At 45.7% G+C, this 13,303-nt stretch overlaps 5 protein-coding genes across 5 annotated transcripts; 2 read left to right on the forward strand and 3 right to left on the reverse strand.

The window, feature by feature from the left end:
- The first annotated feature begins 975 nt into the window (after positions 1-975).
- V8C40DRAFT_66768 (uncharacterized protein) lies at positions 976-2,512 on the forward strand. The gene is made up of 2 exons (XM_083223270.1): positions 976-1,420; positions 1,485-2,512. Exons 1-2 carry the CDS (start codon positions 1,360-1,362, stop codon positions 2,450-2,452), a joined length of 1,029 nt encoding a protein of 342 aa, XP_083070643.1. The 5' UTR covers positions 976-1,359; the 3' UTR covers positions 2,453-2,512.
- An 897-nt stretch (positions 2,513-3,409) lies between these two features.
- Positions 3,410-4,945, reverse strand: V8C40DRAFT_276510 (isocyanide synthase family protein; the record flags this gene model as incomplete). The annotated part of the gene is made up of 2 exons (XM_083220853.1): positions 3,410-3,835; positions 3,905-4,945. The coding sequence occupies 2 exons, from the start codon at positions 4,943-4,945 to the stop codon at positions 3,410-3,412; spliced, it is 1,467 nt and encodes a 488-aa protein (XP_083070644.1).
- A 2,048-nt stretch (positions 4,946-6,993) lies between these two features.
- Positions 6,994-8,262, forward strand: V8C40DRAFT_276511 (major facilitator superfamily domain-containing protein; the record flags this gene model as incomplete). Its single annotated transcript, XM_083220854.1, has 2 exons — positions 6,994-7,689; positions 7,744-8,262. 2 exons carry the CDS (start codon positions 6,994-6,996, stop codon positions 8,260-8,262), a joined length of 1,215 nt encoding a protein of 404 aa, XP_083070645.1.
- Positions 8,263-8,354: 92 nt separating this feature from the next.
- On the reverse strand, positions 8,355-9,406 carry V8C40DRAFT_281342 (uncharacterized protein; the record flags this gene model as incomplete). Its single annotated transcript, XM_083221589.1, has 2 exons — positions 8,355-9,301; positions 9,349-9,406. 2 exons carry the CDS (start codon positions 9,404-9,406, stop codon positions 8,355-8,357), a joined length of 1,005 nt encoding a protein of 334 aa, XP_083070646.1.
- Positions 9,407-11,413: 2,007 nt separating this feature from the next.
- V8C40DRAFT_66779 (kinase-like domain-containing protein) lies at positions 11,414-13,291 on the reverse strand. Its single transcript, XM_083223271.1, has one exon. The coding sequence runs from the start codon at positions 13,160-13,162 to the stop codon at positions 11,555-11,557; it is 1,608 nt and encodes a 535-aa protein (XP_083070647.1). The 5' UTR covers positions 13,163-13,291; the 3' UTR covers positions 11,414-11,554.
- Between the last annotated feature and the right edge of the window lie 12 nt (positions 13,292-13,303).

Here is a 13,303-nt window from a genome sequence, read left to right on the forward strand (position 1 = left end):
CGAGGAATATCCTGCCGTATCAAGGCAGCAGAGAGCATTGCGTGGTGGATGTCATCTTGTCTACTATTAGTCCTAAAGCTGACTCGTTACAAGCAGTTCCACGGCCAGAAGTAGAAAGACTTTTTTTCACTTAGAGACACCCATACCTGTATACCCTTTGCGGCATTTTATTTTGTAATGGGTGAATTTGTATGTATTGGTGGTGTAGATGCGGTTTGAGACTTTGATTTATTACCCCAGATCAAGTCGGCATAATGGCTTGACAACGGTATCATCTGCTTCACTTTTGCACAGTCTCATTGGAAAGCAAAGGCTTGAATTAGCTGAAGGGATTACTGATTTTTAGGAGCATGAGGAACAGATTGGTCAACTTGTGCCAATTGGTTCCAGCTGTTTCTCTTCATCAGTGATGTTGATCTACTGCCTACATTTGTCTCACTTAGTTCTAGCGTTTATTTTCTTAGGGAAAAAAAGACATGAACGTTGCATTAGTAGTGACACATATAGAAAACGATATTTTAGGCTCATTCTTTCTTTAATAGGTATACCCCTAGGAATTGACTCGATTAATTCGCTCTACTGTATGATGATAAAGGTTGTCTTTGGCTGAGTTTTCGCGGATAACCGTACAGTCCTAGGGCGAGTAGCGGCACTGTAATAACAACTCCGTCTAAACATTCACCCATTTGTTTAATATTCTTTTTGCCATTGAATCTCATCCAACGATTCATTCAGTTCCATAATTATAAAGCAGAAGACTATTTGCTTCTGCGAACGGAATTTTGTATGTTCCGATTGACATTTCAAAGCATATTCTTCTAGATAGACTTCGTAAAAGAAATAATGATTAGTGATCTGACGTGATTAGTTATGCATGGCTGCAGCGCGCTAAACCGCGATGATTAGTTTTTCATCCTTCAGCGCAGCGCCCGGCTGATTAGTTTACCGTGAACTTAACTCTCTCTACGTAATGCAGTGAATGACTAACCGCTCAAGCGTAGAAAAGAATCTGTCAGCGACAGCCTTGGCGAGTAGAAGCGAATAGTTCTGAATCCTTAGCGAAAGGTAACCAAAGTGATGCGTATCAACCCTAGTCGCGGGGTTTTGGAGAAAAGTTGCCTGCGCATTTGTGATGTAATTCACCCGAGGCTGGCAACAAGAATTCAATAATGGCTGAACCTAAAGCAAAGTGGCCTGACGAATTCGCTGGATGCTAGTTGATGCAATTATCTATATAAGTCCTCATGATATCCAGAGAACAAAAATATTCTCATCAACAATTTCACAACAATTACTCAACTACAAAGAAACATTCAAGCTCAAGCTCAACTCATAAACTCTACTCTCCACATCTACAACATGCCTGAAACAGTCCTCGTTATTGGTGGCACTGGTGCCCAGGGAGTCCCTGTCGTCAAAGGTATACTCTTAATTGCACTCTTAATTGTACTGAAAAAAGTTCCATCACTAATACGTTTTTACAGCCCTTGCGTCTGACGGTAAATATGCCGTCCGTGTCCTTACCAGAAATGCTTCTTCTCCCGAAGCAAAGGAACTCGCCGCAATCCCTGGAGTCACCATCTTCGAAGGGGATAGTTACCATGAGCCCACCCTTCTGAAGGCTTTTGAGGGTGTCTCATACCTTTTCGCCAACACCAACGGTTTTGCTATTGGAGAAAAGGCCGAGGTCTATTGGGGTACCCGCCTTTACGAATTGTCCCGCCAGTTTGGCCTGAAGCATTTCCTCTATGCCGGTCTTGAATATGCCACTAAGCTCGGAAACTACAACCCCAAGTACAGAACTGGGCATTTGGATGGAAAGGGCAAGGTTGTCGACTTCATTGCAGCTCAGCCAACTAAGCCAATGGCATGGTCTGTCTTGACCTCATGCCTCTATATGGAAGGTCTATCGGAACTTCTTCGACCTTTCCCCAACCCAAGCGACCCTGAAACAATGCTCTTTGCTCTGCCTATTGGAACTGCAAAGATGCCACTTATTTATCTCGAAGATTATGGCTCTTACGCCCGATGGTTATTTGACCACCCAGAGCGCAGCAACGGCCTTGAGCTCCATGTTGGCACTGAAGATATTGCATGGAAGGATGTTGCCGCAGCCTTTACCGAAGTCACCGGCAAAAAGGCAAGTCACTGGGATGTCAGCTTGGACGAATACTTCAAGTTGGGAATCTTCCCCGAGCCAGATGCGATTGTTGGCCGTGCTGCTGGTGGTGGCAATGATCCCACCCTATTCACATTCCGCCAGAACTTTTCGGGCTTCTGGAATACCTGGAAAGATGAGCTGACCAAGAGAGACTATGCTCTGTTGGATGATATTTTGCCCACCAGAGTCAAGTCGGTCAAGGAATGGATGGTCAAGGTTGGCTATACCGGAGAGCCTTCGTCGGTGCTGAAGGATTACCGTGACCAAGGCTTTTTCGCCAAGGACAAATAGTAGGCACAATAAGCTTTTATAACAAGTTGGGATTTTATAGCTAGTATAGACTTGAGTTGGTAGTAAAGTTGATGAATTTACTGAGCATCTATTTATTAAAATCTGATACATAAATCTTTGCCACGTAACAATTCTATTGTTTGAGTTCTTCATCTCTGTGAGAAACTGGAAATAATGCGAAAGGACATGGGCTAGGCCGCATCGAGTTTCGCCTTTTTACCAAGTAAATCCCGAAAGCTTGAAAGAGAATTTACTCTGGCTGTGTCGACCGAGGCGCGCTAATTCCCATAGCCTCGGCTCTGGAACTCAACTTAATCAATTCTAACAGTAACCATAAAATAGCCAGCAATGCTGAGTAATAAATATAAGCATGTTAAAGTCTAAAGATTGAGAATGGAGTACGTAGATATGCACTTGCGCGTATGCCAGGATAACTAGGGCAAAGGTCATCGCCCGCGACTTTCGGCATTGATACGAGCATCTAACCATGCTGTTTCACCGCATCGACGCGATGAGACACAATCCATGTACTCACACAGCTCGGCTTCAAGCGAGAAGATACACGTAAATGCATGCAATTAATAATTCCCGGACTATAAGTTACTTCATGTAAAACGGAGAGTGCTGATATAATATAGATTATGTCATTGTAGCATTGACATCCCCTGTAGACCCATATCGGTCAAAGTCAGCGCCTTGAGGTTTCAAATCCGACACTCACTTTCGCGCTATAACTCATCAAACAGTCTCAACAGCTACTACATGTGATCAAACTCCAAGTAGCAAAGGTAAATAGCTATTAGGGGCAAATTCACTCAGGCTGTTGTAATAAAACATCGCTCAATTGTGCCAAAAGCTAAAACAAAACTTTTATCTACTAGAAGAGTAAAAAAGAAAACACTAACACAACTCCAACTTTGTACCGAAGCAATCAAGCTCGTAACCAACTCCGAACAACTAAGCAAACCCCATAGGAATAACAGGCGAAAATCCTTTGCTCAGCTGCTTAATCTTGGCAAGCTCATTAGGGCCAATCTTTGGCGCAGCTTCACCCTCAGCTGCCTTCGCTCGGATATACAGTCCTCTAGGGTAGAAAACCTCAAACTCAACAGGCACATCCCACTTCCACACATCTGACCGATCGCGGTAATAGTAAGGCCGTCCGTTTTGTTCGATGACATCAAATGACTCGCGCAGCTCAATGGCGTGAGCGGTGCGGAACTGGCCCTTGGAAGTGACGGCAAGACAGCAATGCCACGGGGTCATGGAGAAGTGGCTCGGCTGAGGGATCAGAGGGAACGACAGCTTGTTGGTACCAGTGGATCGATGGATAGACAGACGAACGTGGTCGGGAAAGTTGTCATCAATAGCAGCGGCAAAGGCCTGAAATATGTTAGTTTAGAAGTCATGCAACGTAACCAGTGCCGGGATCGCCCAAAATAAAGATCTCACCTTGCCACGGGTAATCATGTCGCTGGCGACTCGCTTAACCGTTCGCTTATACTCTCCCTTGGTGGTAACATTGGCCGTTACAGGGCTGTAGCGCAAATCCTTGTTGAGGAAGATGATGTAGCCGCAATAGGTGAGGTTGATATCCGGGTCGTTGGCGATGGCCTCACGAGCGTCGAATCCCTTGGGCATGTACTTTTCCACGAGCATCCTGCGGGACTCATCGACGCGGCTGACATACTCCTCCTTGGTCATCTGGATGCTGTCGCTAACGCCAACCAGATTCATGATTCGCATAAACTTGAGACGGTCATAACCCTTTGCCTCGGCTATGCGTTGCAGGTTCAAGCCGTATTCAAAAACTTCCTCGCTCGAAATACCCACAAGGTCGCTATAGACAAGGCCGTCTGAAGTAATGGTCACGTAAGCTCCAGGGGCGTAAATTTCTTGGATATCCTCGCAGAGATTTTGGAGACGGCCCAGGGCCAGCTCCTCGCCCAAATCGGGCAAAGCTCCAAGAACCTTTTCCACCTTGTTCACGCTCTTCCAGGGGAATGCAGGAAGAACAAGCTCGATTGGTACATTGCTGTCAACGTGCTTTTGAACACGTGGGACGAATTTTGCACGACCCAGCCATTGCTCGCCTTCGGCGTTCTCTTCATTATGACCGTATCCTTGGATGATGGTCAAGATACGCGATGTCATATCCATATCTGGCTTCTTTGCTGGGAGATTATTTCTTGCTGCAGCTTTTAATGGTTTGACAACGTTGCCAATAGAAACGGGAGGTGGAAGCAGTTCTTTCGTATCAAGTGATAGTTCTGAAGAGGGAGTATCAGAATCTGATCCAGAGTCTGAAGCACTGGATGAGATAGAGGTGATTGCTGGGCTGATTGATCGCTTCCACTGTGTAAGCTCTTTGACTTGAGCCTCTAGAAGGGCTAAACGGTTGAAGTCTCCAATCTGAGATTCGACGGCAAAACCATGGCCGTCTTGCACATCAACAATGTTGATGGCAATAGTTTTCGAAGCCAAAATAGACATGTTGAGAATATTGAAACAAAGGCAAAGTAAATTAAGAAAGAGTAGTTCGAGAATCCAGGAAGGAACGATGCTGTATGGGGTATTGATTTGGATGAAAGAAAGAACAGTTGCGGAGGACTTTGCAGTCAATATATATACTGTGAATGGATGATTAAATTGAAGATGTTAATGATTCATGCCAAGTAGTCGAGTATCAGGACAACACTGAATAGCCTATTTATAGTCGTATATATGATAGAATTATACGATGAATTATATAAGACGACACATATTGCCACTAGTGTTTTACTTACGCCTGCCTTAGTTATGCCTGCCTCTACAGGGTCTTCATTAGGCAAGAGGATTTCTAAGCCCTAGACAGATCGCCTCAACTAGTAATACGCCCGAGCCGGCTTTGGAGAGAGAAAGATCTCAGCTGGTCAACACTTGCCTGCCTTGGCTGGCCAGACTCTATTGCCGCATTGGCCAGAGCGTGCATGGTAGCATCAATACCAGCCCCAATGATGCAACCGAAAAGTGATGGAAGAGAAATGAAAAGCGGGACAGAATCTTCAAAAGGTCTCGTGGAACAATGAATATTGTTCTTTGGTAAGCATGTGCCAAGATTATGTTTGCTTTCTTATTTCAGCCTTCCCAAGATCTACAATAGGAGATGCCAAGTTTTGCCCCACAGCTCGTAAAATCCTACGGTGAAATGATTCACCGCATAAGATTTGCTTGCAGCACTGACTCTCGCTGGTACGCAGGTGAGATCTACTAGTATCAAGTAAGCAACTTGCTATCGTACTCGTACGATGCAACCTGGCTTCTAGAATATCCATGCTTCGCAACTAACGGAGTGTACTAACTTTCCAAACTCCGGAAACCACTACTATTATACGAGCAACACATAGTATCATGAAACAGGTTTATGGCAATAACAATAACAATTAGTCTATCCAGTACTGATGTTGCTTAAAATCCGATGCTCTGCTTTAGTCGACGGCTCATCCCGCGGATTTTTCAATAGTGCGTGTGTGGTATTCGGCAAGTTCCAGCCCTACAGGCGGTGTGCATGGCGCATGCAGATCCAATCCTAACCTTGAATCCTTCCGCACATTTGAGCATCTGGTGTGTCAGTACTTTGCTGACGGGGTAACATTTGAGACTCGGCACAATTCCAACTACCGACTGAGCCCATCAGCTTCGGCCGGATTCAGACAGCCAGATCCACTATAAGCACGTAAAACCCTAAACACTTCTGAGGATATGACAATAATACTCTATATGGTAACCCATAGGCCTAGTAGCCCACATGCAAAAGTGAGATGTCCGATTCATGTCCCTTTAACTCCCCGGCAACTTCCAGATTTGGCTGCAGAATTTGCATTTAGTTTTTACTTCATTCAGGGGCTTATACCTCTTGCATAGGTATGGTTGATTTGTTGCACAGGAACACCGTTGTTCGTCATACTGTGACTAAGTCATTATATACTCTCTGGGAAACAGAAGATCCCAGGCATATCAGATACGCCAAGACAATACCTGAACTGGTATCCTCTGCTTATGTCTCTTAATAGAAGGTGAAATTCCTGGCGGGTTTCCAATCCTTGATTTTTAGCTCTTCGTACTATTTCCCCTCGCAAGCAGAAACCATATTTGCGCCATAAAGACGCCACTATACAGTGCCAGCCTTGTGACTTCTGAAGTGAACAGGTTTCGACAAATTAACCCTTGAGATGGAGGAGTCACGCAACCTGCCTTTCTAAGCATCATCCGCTTACACTACCTTTCTGACCGACATTAGTTGCTGTGCTGATGCGGCTACCAATGAAAATTTTCCTTCCCTTCTAAGCCGGCGATCGTATTTCCGGTAGTGTGGAGAGCTAGTCTCAACCACCTATATGTTGTGTCTCAAAAGTTCATTAAGCAGAAAGTTGGCAAGAGAAACCAAAAGAAAATCGTACCGAGAAATGGACAACTCGGTAGACAACTCGGTTGTCGACCCCGAAAAGACCGAGGTTGTCGAGACCTCGGAAGAATCATCGTCAAGTCCCCCCTCCCGGGCGATGGACCCAACATCTCCTTCCAGATGGACTGCACATCTTCAGATATTAGCTGGTCACTTGATGATCTTTGACACATTTGGCTATATTGGATCTTGGGGCCTCTTTCAATCTTATTACATTTCGACCTTGGGTCGCTCGCAATCCGATATATCTTGGATTGGTAGCATCCAACTGCTACTCGTCTTTTTCGTCGGCACCTTCTCGGGTCGCAGCCTCGATGCAGGATATCTCCGCATCACGTTAGCCATAGGTTGCGCCTTCCAGATCCTGGGGATATTCGCTGCAGCTTCTGCCACCACATATTGGCAACTTTTGCTGGCGCAGGGCATCTGCGTCGGTCTTGGAGATGGATTAATATTTTGTCCCATGATCTCTCTCATAAGCACATACTACGATGACAAGAACAGGGCTTTGGCCGTTTCCTTTGCTGCTGCCGGCGCTGCTACAGGTGGAATGGTGTTTCCTGCCATTGCGAAGCAGTTGCTCCCGCGTCTTGGAGAGCCTTGGTCGGTGCGTGTGATGGGGTTTGTTTTTGTATTTAACTCGGCAATCACCCTGCTCGTCGTGAAACCACGGGTCGCGGCAAGAAAGTCTGGCCCTCTTGTTGAATGGACAGCCTTCAAAGAGCTTCCTTACTCACTCTACGCCATTGGCATTTTCCTAACACTCTGGGGTCTCTACTTTGCCTACTACTATGTATGTATCTCCTATCTTCCCTTTCTGCCGTTGTCTAATAATTTTTAAACGCAGATTTCGATATTCGGCTCCCACGTCATTCACGTTCCACCTGCTCAGTCTTTTTACCTCATTATCGCCATCAACGGCATCGGTATTCCGGGTCGCATCTTCCCAGCTTGGCTCGCAGCACGCGTCATCGGCAATGCACTACATGTGTTGATTCCTCTTACATTTGGTGCAGGAGTACTTTTGTACTTCTGGAGGCTGGTGAACTCATACTCGGGACTCTTGGCATGGATCATTATCTACGGTTTCTTTGCAAACGCCGTGCAGAGTCTCTTTGTAGGCAGCGTGGGTAGCTTGACCAAAGACCGCCAAAAGATGGGCGTCCGGGTTGGCATGATTTTCACCATTGTCAGTTTTGCTTGTCTTACTGGTCCGCCTATTGCCGGTGCACTGATTGATCTTCGTGGTGGTGATTTCCTCTACGCTCAGATCTTTGGTGGAACTGCTGTGGTTCTTGGATCATGTGTTCTTACGACGGCTGCTATCGCGAGTAGTCGCGAAATCACTCAGGATGCAAAAGAATAAAGAGAGACAGGGGAGAAATTTCTGTTGGCATAGCACTTTGTTGACATATAAGACTAGGATAGAAGCGAAATATTTATTTGGTAGAGTTCAACTCATTTTTCAATAAACTTGAAATCTCTGAGAAGTCGTACGGCTTTGCCCGTATAGCCCGTCTTCGCCATCCACTCTTCCACGCTTTTAATTCGCGTTGGCAAGACCCTATCCAACACTTCATAATCCCCTGCCCATAACTCGTCCTTCCAACTATTCCAGAGACCAGAAAAGTTCTTTCGAAAAGTGATTAGAGTATTTGCTGAGGATGCACTAGGAGGCCCCATTTTGGCATCGGGATCCGGGAAAAGTGGAAGGCGAAAATATTCATCCAGAGAAATATCCTTGTATACTGATTTCTTCCCCGTAACCTTGGAAAATGCTGCAGCGAGCTCATCACCGGTGACGGCCTCTGTCACGACATTCAGGTTCAGCCCGTTGCTTTGTGATGGGTTGTCGAGCGCCCATCGGATATAGGCCGCATTGTCATCGAGAGATATCATAGGGCATTTGCCTTGTCCAAGAGGCAATGCAAACACATGCACGTCATTGGTCGGATCATATGTCGGCACCAAAAACTCCGTGAGGCTTTCGATGTATAAGCAGGACGTTATAATTGACCAGGCCATGGGACTTTTCGGCTGCGCAGAAATAAATTCCGTAACTTTGGCCTTTCCGTCACAGTGCCCCACCTTGTATTTGTCGTGAAAGTTGCCCAGTTTGGAAACATAGGGGAGGCCGGCGTAAACAAAGTGCTTAACACCAAATTCTCGGGCTAACTCATACAAGCGAATGCCCCAGTATATCTCGGCCATTTCACCGAGTGCAGGCCCATTAGTATTGGCAAACATACGATCAACGCCGGGGAGGATGTTGCGGAGCGTTGGTTCGTCATAGGAGTTACCTTCCACAATGGTAACTCCGGGTAGCTTTGCAAGCATTTGGGCTTCCGATGTAGCCGCGTTCCTTGTTATAACTCGTACGGCATATTTACCATCCGACGTCAATGCTTTTATATATTAGTGTGCTGTCACTTAAATGAATGATGATGCATACCTTTGACGATAGGAATTCCCTGGGTTCCAGTTCCACCAATGATAAGAACAGTCTCCATTGTTTATATAGATTTGATCTAGGATTGAATCTGAAACGGTAAATATTTAAAAACAAAAGGACTGAAGCCTATAAGACTATTGAGGCTTATATTTCAACGGGAAATAACCAAGATTTATACCGGAAACCCCACCATGGTTAACATAAAGAGCACTCAGTCAGTCAGTAAGCAGACCTACGTATCATGAAAGCTCTTCTGATGATGGTCAGAAATCTTCCGGCAGTGGTCAGAAAAGATCTGTAAGTTGCGTTACATTATACCTTAAATTCTGACAAATGGAAAGAAAAATCGACCGGTTCATTTGCAATCAACTAGAAGCCTTTGTAGAGTTTTGGGCTACTATCGAGGCACTCCATTTCCACAGATCAAAAGTTTAAATCCACACGCCTTTAAACTACATTAGGAAAGAGCACCCCTTGGCGATTATTTTGAAGATGCAAACCGTCATTTCTTTTCAATAGCTACCATATCTGATGGACTTAATCCGGCTAGATCACCTAATCTAGCTGGATGAGCTGAATCCAACTGAGTGGTTTGCTCCTACCTTTCTTTGACTTACCTAAGATAAAAGAAAATAACAGTTTGTATATTTTTTACTAACAATTATTATCTGAGCCCTCCCATTTGCCCAATGCAGTTTAATAATGTGTGGATTTTGAGTTTTGATGTGTGGAAATTGAGTGCCTCGCTACTCTCCGCACGCTATGTTCCTTCGGGCCCCTGCACTTTCCTATTCAGAAACGTGTTGCAGCCCATTGTCATTTGTTCTCACATCCAGGCCTATAGACAGAGTTCAAAGCCTGGATAGAAGAAATAGACCGTCCGATCCGAGCACCCACTTTGTCTTTCAACATTTATTCGGTGTGCTTAACCTTGTCTTTCTGCTGCTTGGCCAAACACTCACCTAAAAAGCGGCACTTCGGACAAATGGAGGGGGGGGGAACGATCAATTCATTTGGAATCAAGTGGAACCCTTTGATTGTAGACATTTGGGCTACTATTCTCATGCTCTCTTCACTCGGCTTCATTTTAGCCCGCACGCCTTCTTCTTCTTCGGAAACTTGTTTCGAGCTGTTCTCAATTTTCTTCACAATGGATCAATGGACACATCTCTAAACTCCGATATGATGAATTGGTCGTCCGATCCGAGCACACCCACCACCGGAACCTACCATGACATATTAATTCTTCATGTTCCCACTTTACCTCTCAATATTCACTCGATATACTCGACATTCCCCTTCTAATAATTGCCCAAATACTCACCTAAAAAGCTTTTGGTAGTAGATTTCTCTCATGAATTATATCTCTAGGTACTTATGGTGCCGACAGGTAATGCTGCTGTTGTCAGAGACGACAAGCACTGAGTTTACTTGTTGTGATTTACTGGTTGTCAGCGCTAATGGTAGGGACATACTCGAGAAACTGAAGCGAGGCGGTCGACATTCCTTCGTTCAACAATGGTCGATAATGAACAAAGATAGTGCCGAGATCCTAAACTTCTGGAAAATCCTGATGAATGCCTTGTAAGTCAATGGTGGAGAATAGTATCCAGTAAAAACTGCGGATGGGTCGAAGCCACAAACAGCTAGCCTTTCTGGTTACTCGGTTGACGATTCACCTTAATGTGGCCGTTTCTATGCCATGCTACCGTCCCATTTGGCAACATGAAGGAATCTAAAAGAAGACAATTGACAGTCTGGGTTACTAGTGAACCGCTGGTGAACCGTCGGACACAGCAGTTATTCCTAAACAAAATATGGTTAATTTTAAAGTTGGGCGGCTTGGCGGCAGCTATATTAGGCTGTGGGCCGAGATCGAAGCTAATGAGTTAGCTGTGTGATGATGGCATTCCTTCCATGAAACTTGGAGCTTTTCAGCCGCAAATGTGGTTCCATGTCCCAGCGCCTGTAAACTATTGACGTTGACGTTAAACTATTGACGTGATGACCGTGCACCGCAAACAACAGCTAACTAGGAGTTGCCTATTGATGAGATATATTTTGTCAACAAAGCACAAGTACACCGGGTTGATGTACAGCACGTGGTTAAGAACAGGTAGACAGAGATGGATCAGGTATCTGCGGATAGATCCAGTAATCAGCAGTAATCTACAACCGCTATTCGCCAAATCAATATTAGGATTATCTAGTCATTATCCGGATCAGGCGAAAGTATTCTGACTCGCTTGTCTCCGCCGTCAACACTCTTCATCATGTCCAATCGCTTCCGCTTCCTGGTGTCCTCCTCTTCCTGCAGCTTGTCTCGGATGGAATCCCACACTTTATCTACAAGAGCGTCTGCCGCACTCGGACGATCCTGTGGCTTCCATGCTAGCATTTGCCGTAAAAGTTTGACCAGTGGTTCCATTATCAGCTCCCTTTTAGACTGAGCATCTAATGTCATCTTTAAGCCGCCATATGACTGTTTTCTAATCTTCATGTTCTTTGGAGGGATAGTAAAAGCAAATAGCCATGAGGCTGCAAGTGCCCAAATGTCAAGTTTGGTCTCGTCCAAATCTGGATTCTGCTCACTCTGACTACTCCAGACCTCGGGCGCTACGCAAACGCTCGGGTCTGGCTTCTTCTTTCGCTTTCGCATGTTGAGAGAAATCACTGCTCTCCTAGGAGGGGATTGGGCCTTTGTTGTGGATTCATTTTCGGTGAAGATGAGTAGAGATTCTGGCAAAATGTCTCCATGAGTAATGTTTTGTTGGTGTAGGTCAGCTAGACCCAGTAAAGTCTGGTAAAACAATGCAAGGCGTTTCTCGAATTCGATATTCACCCATGGCATATCGCGAAAATTATTCTTGGCCAAAGGCGTGGAATAGAATGTCCGCTCACAGCCATCGTCATCGACTTTCTCGAGCCGATTGGAAAAGCAGGGAGGGGAGATGTCATGTTCACACCAGACATCTATGATGCCGAGCACGCCCTGGTCCCGCTTCTTGTCGTACTGACGAGCAACCTGGAGTCGGTTCCTGGTGTATGGTAGTAGTGCTGTTTTGCTGTGTAGTTGTTTGACGGCGACTGGTTCTCCTGTGTAAATGTTGACGCCTGATGTGATTGATGTGTCGGGTATCTTGTTGTGTAGCCAGATGTTCCAAGATGTCTTGGAGCGTGTCATCAAGGCGGGGTTGAGTGCTGGTGAAGGGTAAAGTCCACGATAACCGCTTCGATGTGTTTTGATCTTGTCCAACTCTTGATCTGGAGCGACGAATTCAAGAACAAAGCGATAATCACCGAACCGAATGAAATTATGGCTCCGTCGCATGACACAGCTTTGAATCTTGCGCAAAGCCAGGTCCAAGTCTGTCTGATCCATATCACCATGCTCATATGTGACGGGCCGACTGGATGTTGTCTTGAGCATCAGCACACCAGATTTTGCATGAAAGCGAATGGCGGCATGTAAGTCTTTAATAAATTGACGCGCTAAAGTGGCACTTAGCGATCCATCTGGCGGACACAGCAGAATGTCTGGCTTGAGATGGTCCAATTTCCGCTCAACGATTGCTGTGGGTGGACCGGCGCCTATTCGCCAGACGTCTTTGGAGCCATGCTTGCTGGGTGATGATAGCGGTATTGACAGCTCGTAGCCGATTGTGTTTCCATGGCGTTTGAGAGATGAAGGTGACAGTTCAGTTCGGATATTGTCCAAGAGATGAATCGCAGCCGTATTGGCAGCTGAGAAGCGTGCAAAAGTCACGGCTTCAGTGAGAGGCGCCGGTTGCGCTTCTGATGTATCGTCTGCCATGAGGATTTTTGTCGTCTACGTCACTGAAACAGATAGTTTGGCGTTCTATGAGATGGGCGTCATGAGGGGGGCATAATGCGCGATGGCGTTGAGAGAAGTGATGCTGAATTGAAGAGGAGTATGAGAAGCTCAGCGTGAGAT

Source organism: Trichoderma camerunense, assembly GCF_050948025.1.
Source record: "Trichoderma camerunense strain CBS 138272 chromosome Unknown V8C40scaffold_15, whole genome shotgun sequence".
Taxonomy (NCBI): domain Eukaryota; kingdom Fungi; phylum Ascomycota; class Sordariomycetes; order Hypocreales; family Hypocreaceae; genus Trichoderma; species Trichoderma camerunense.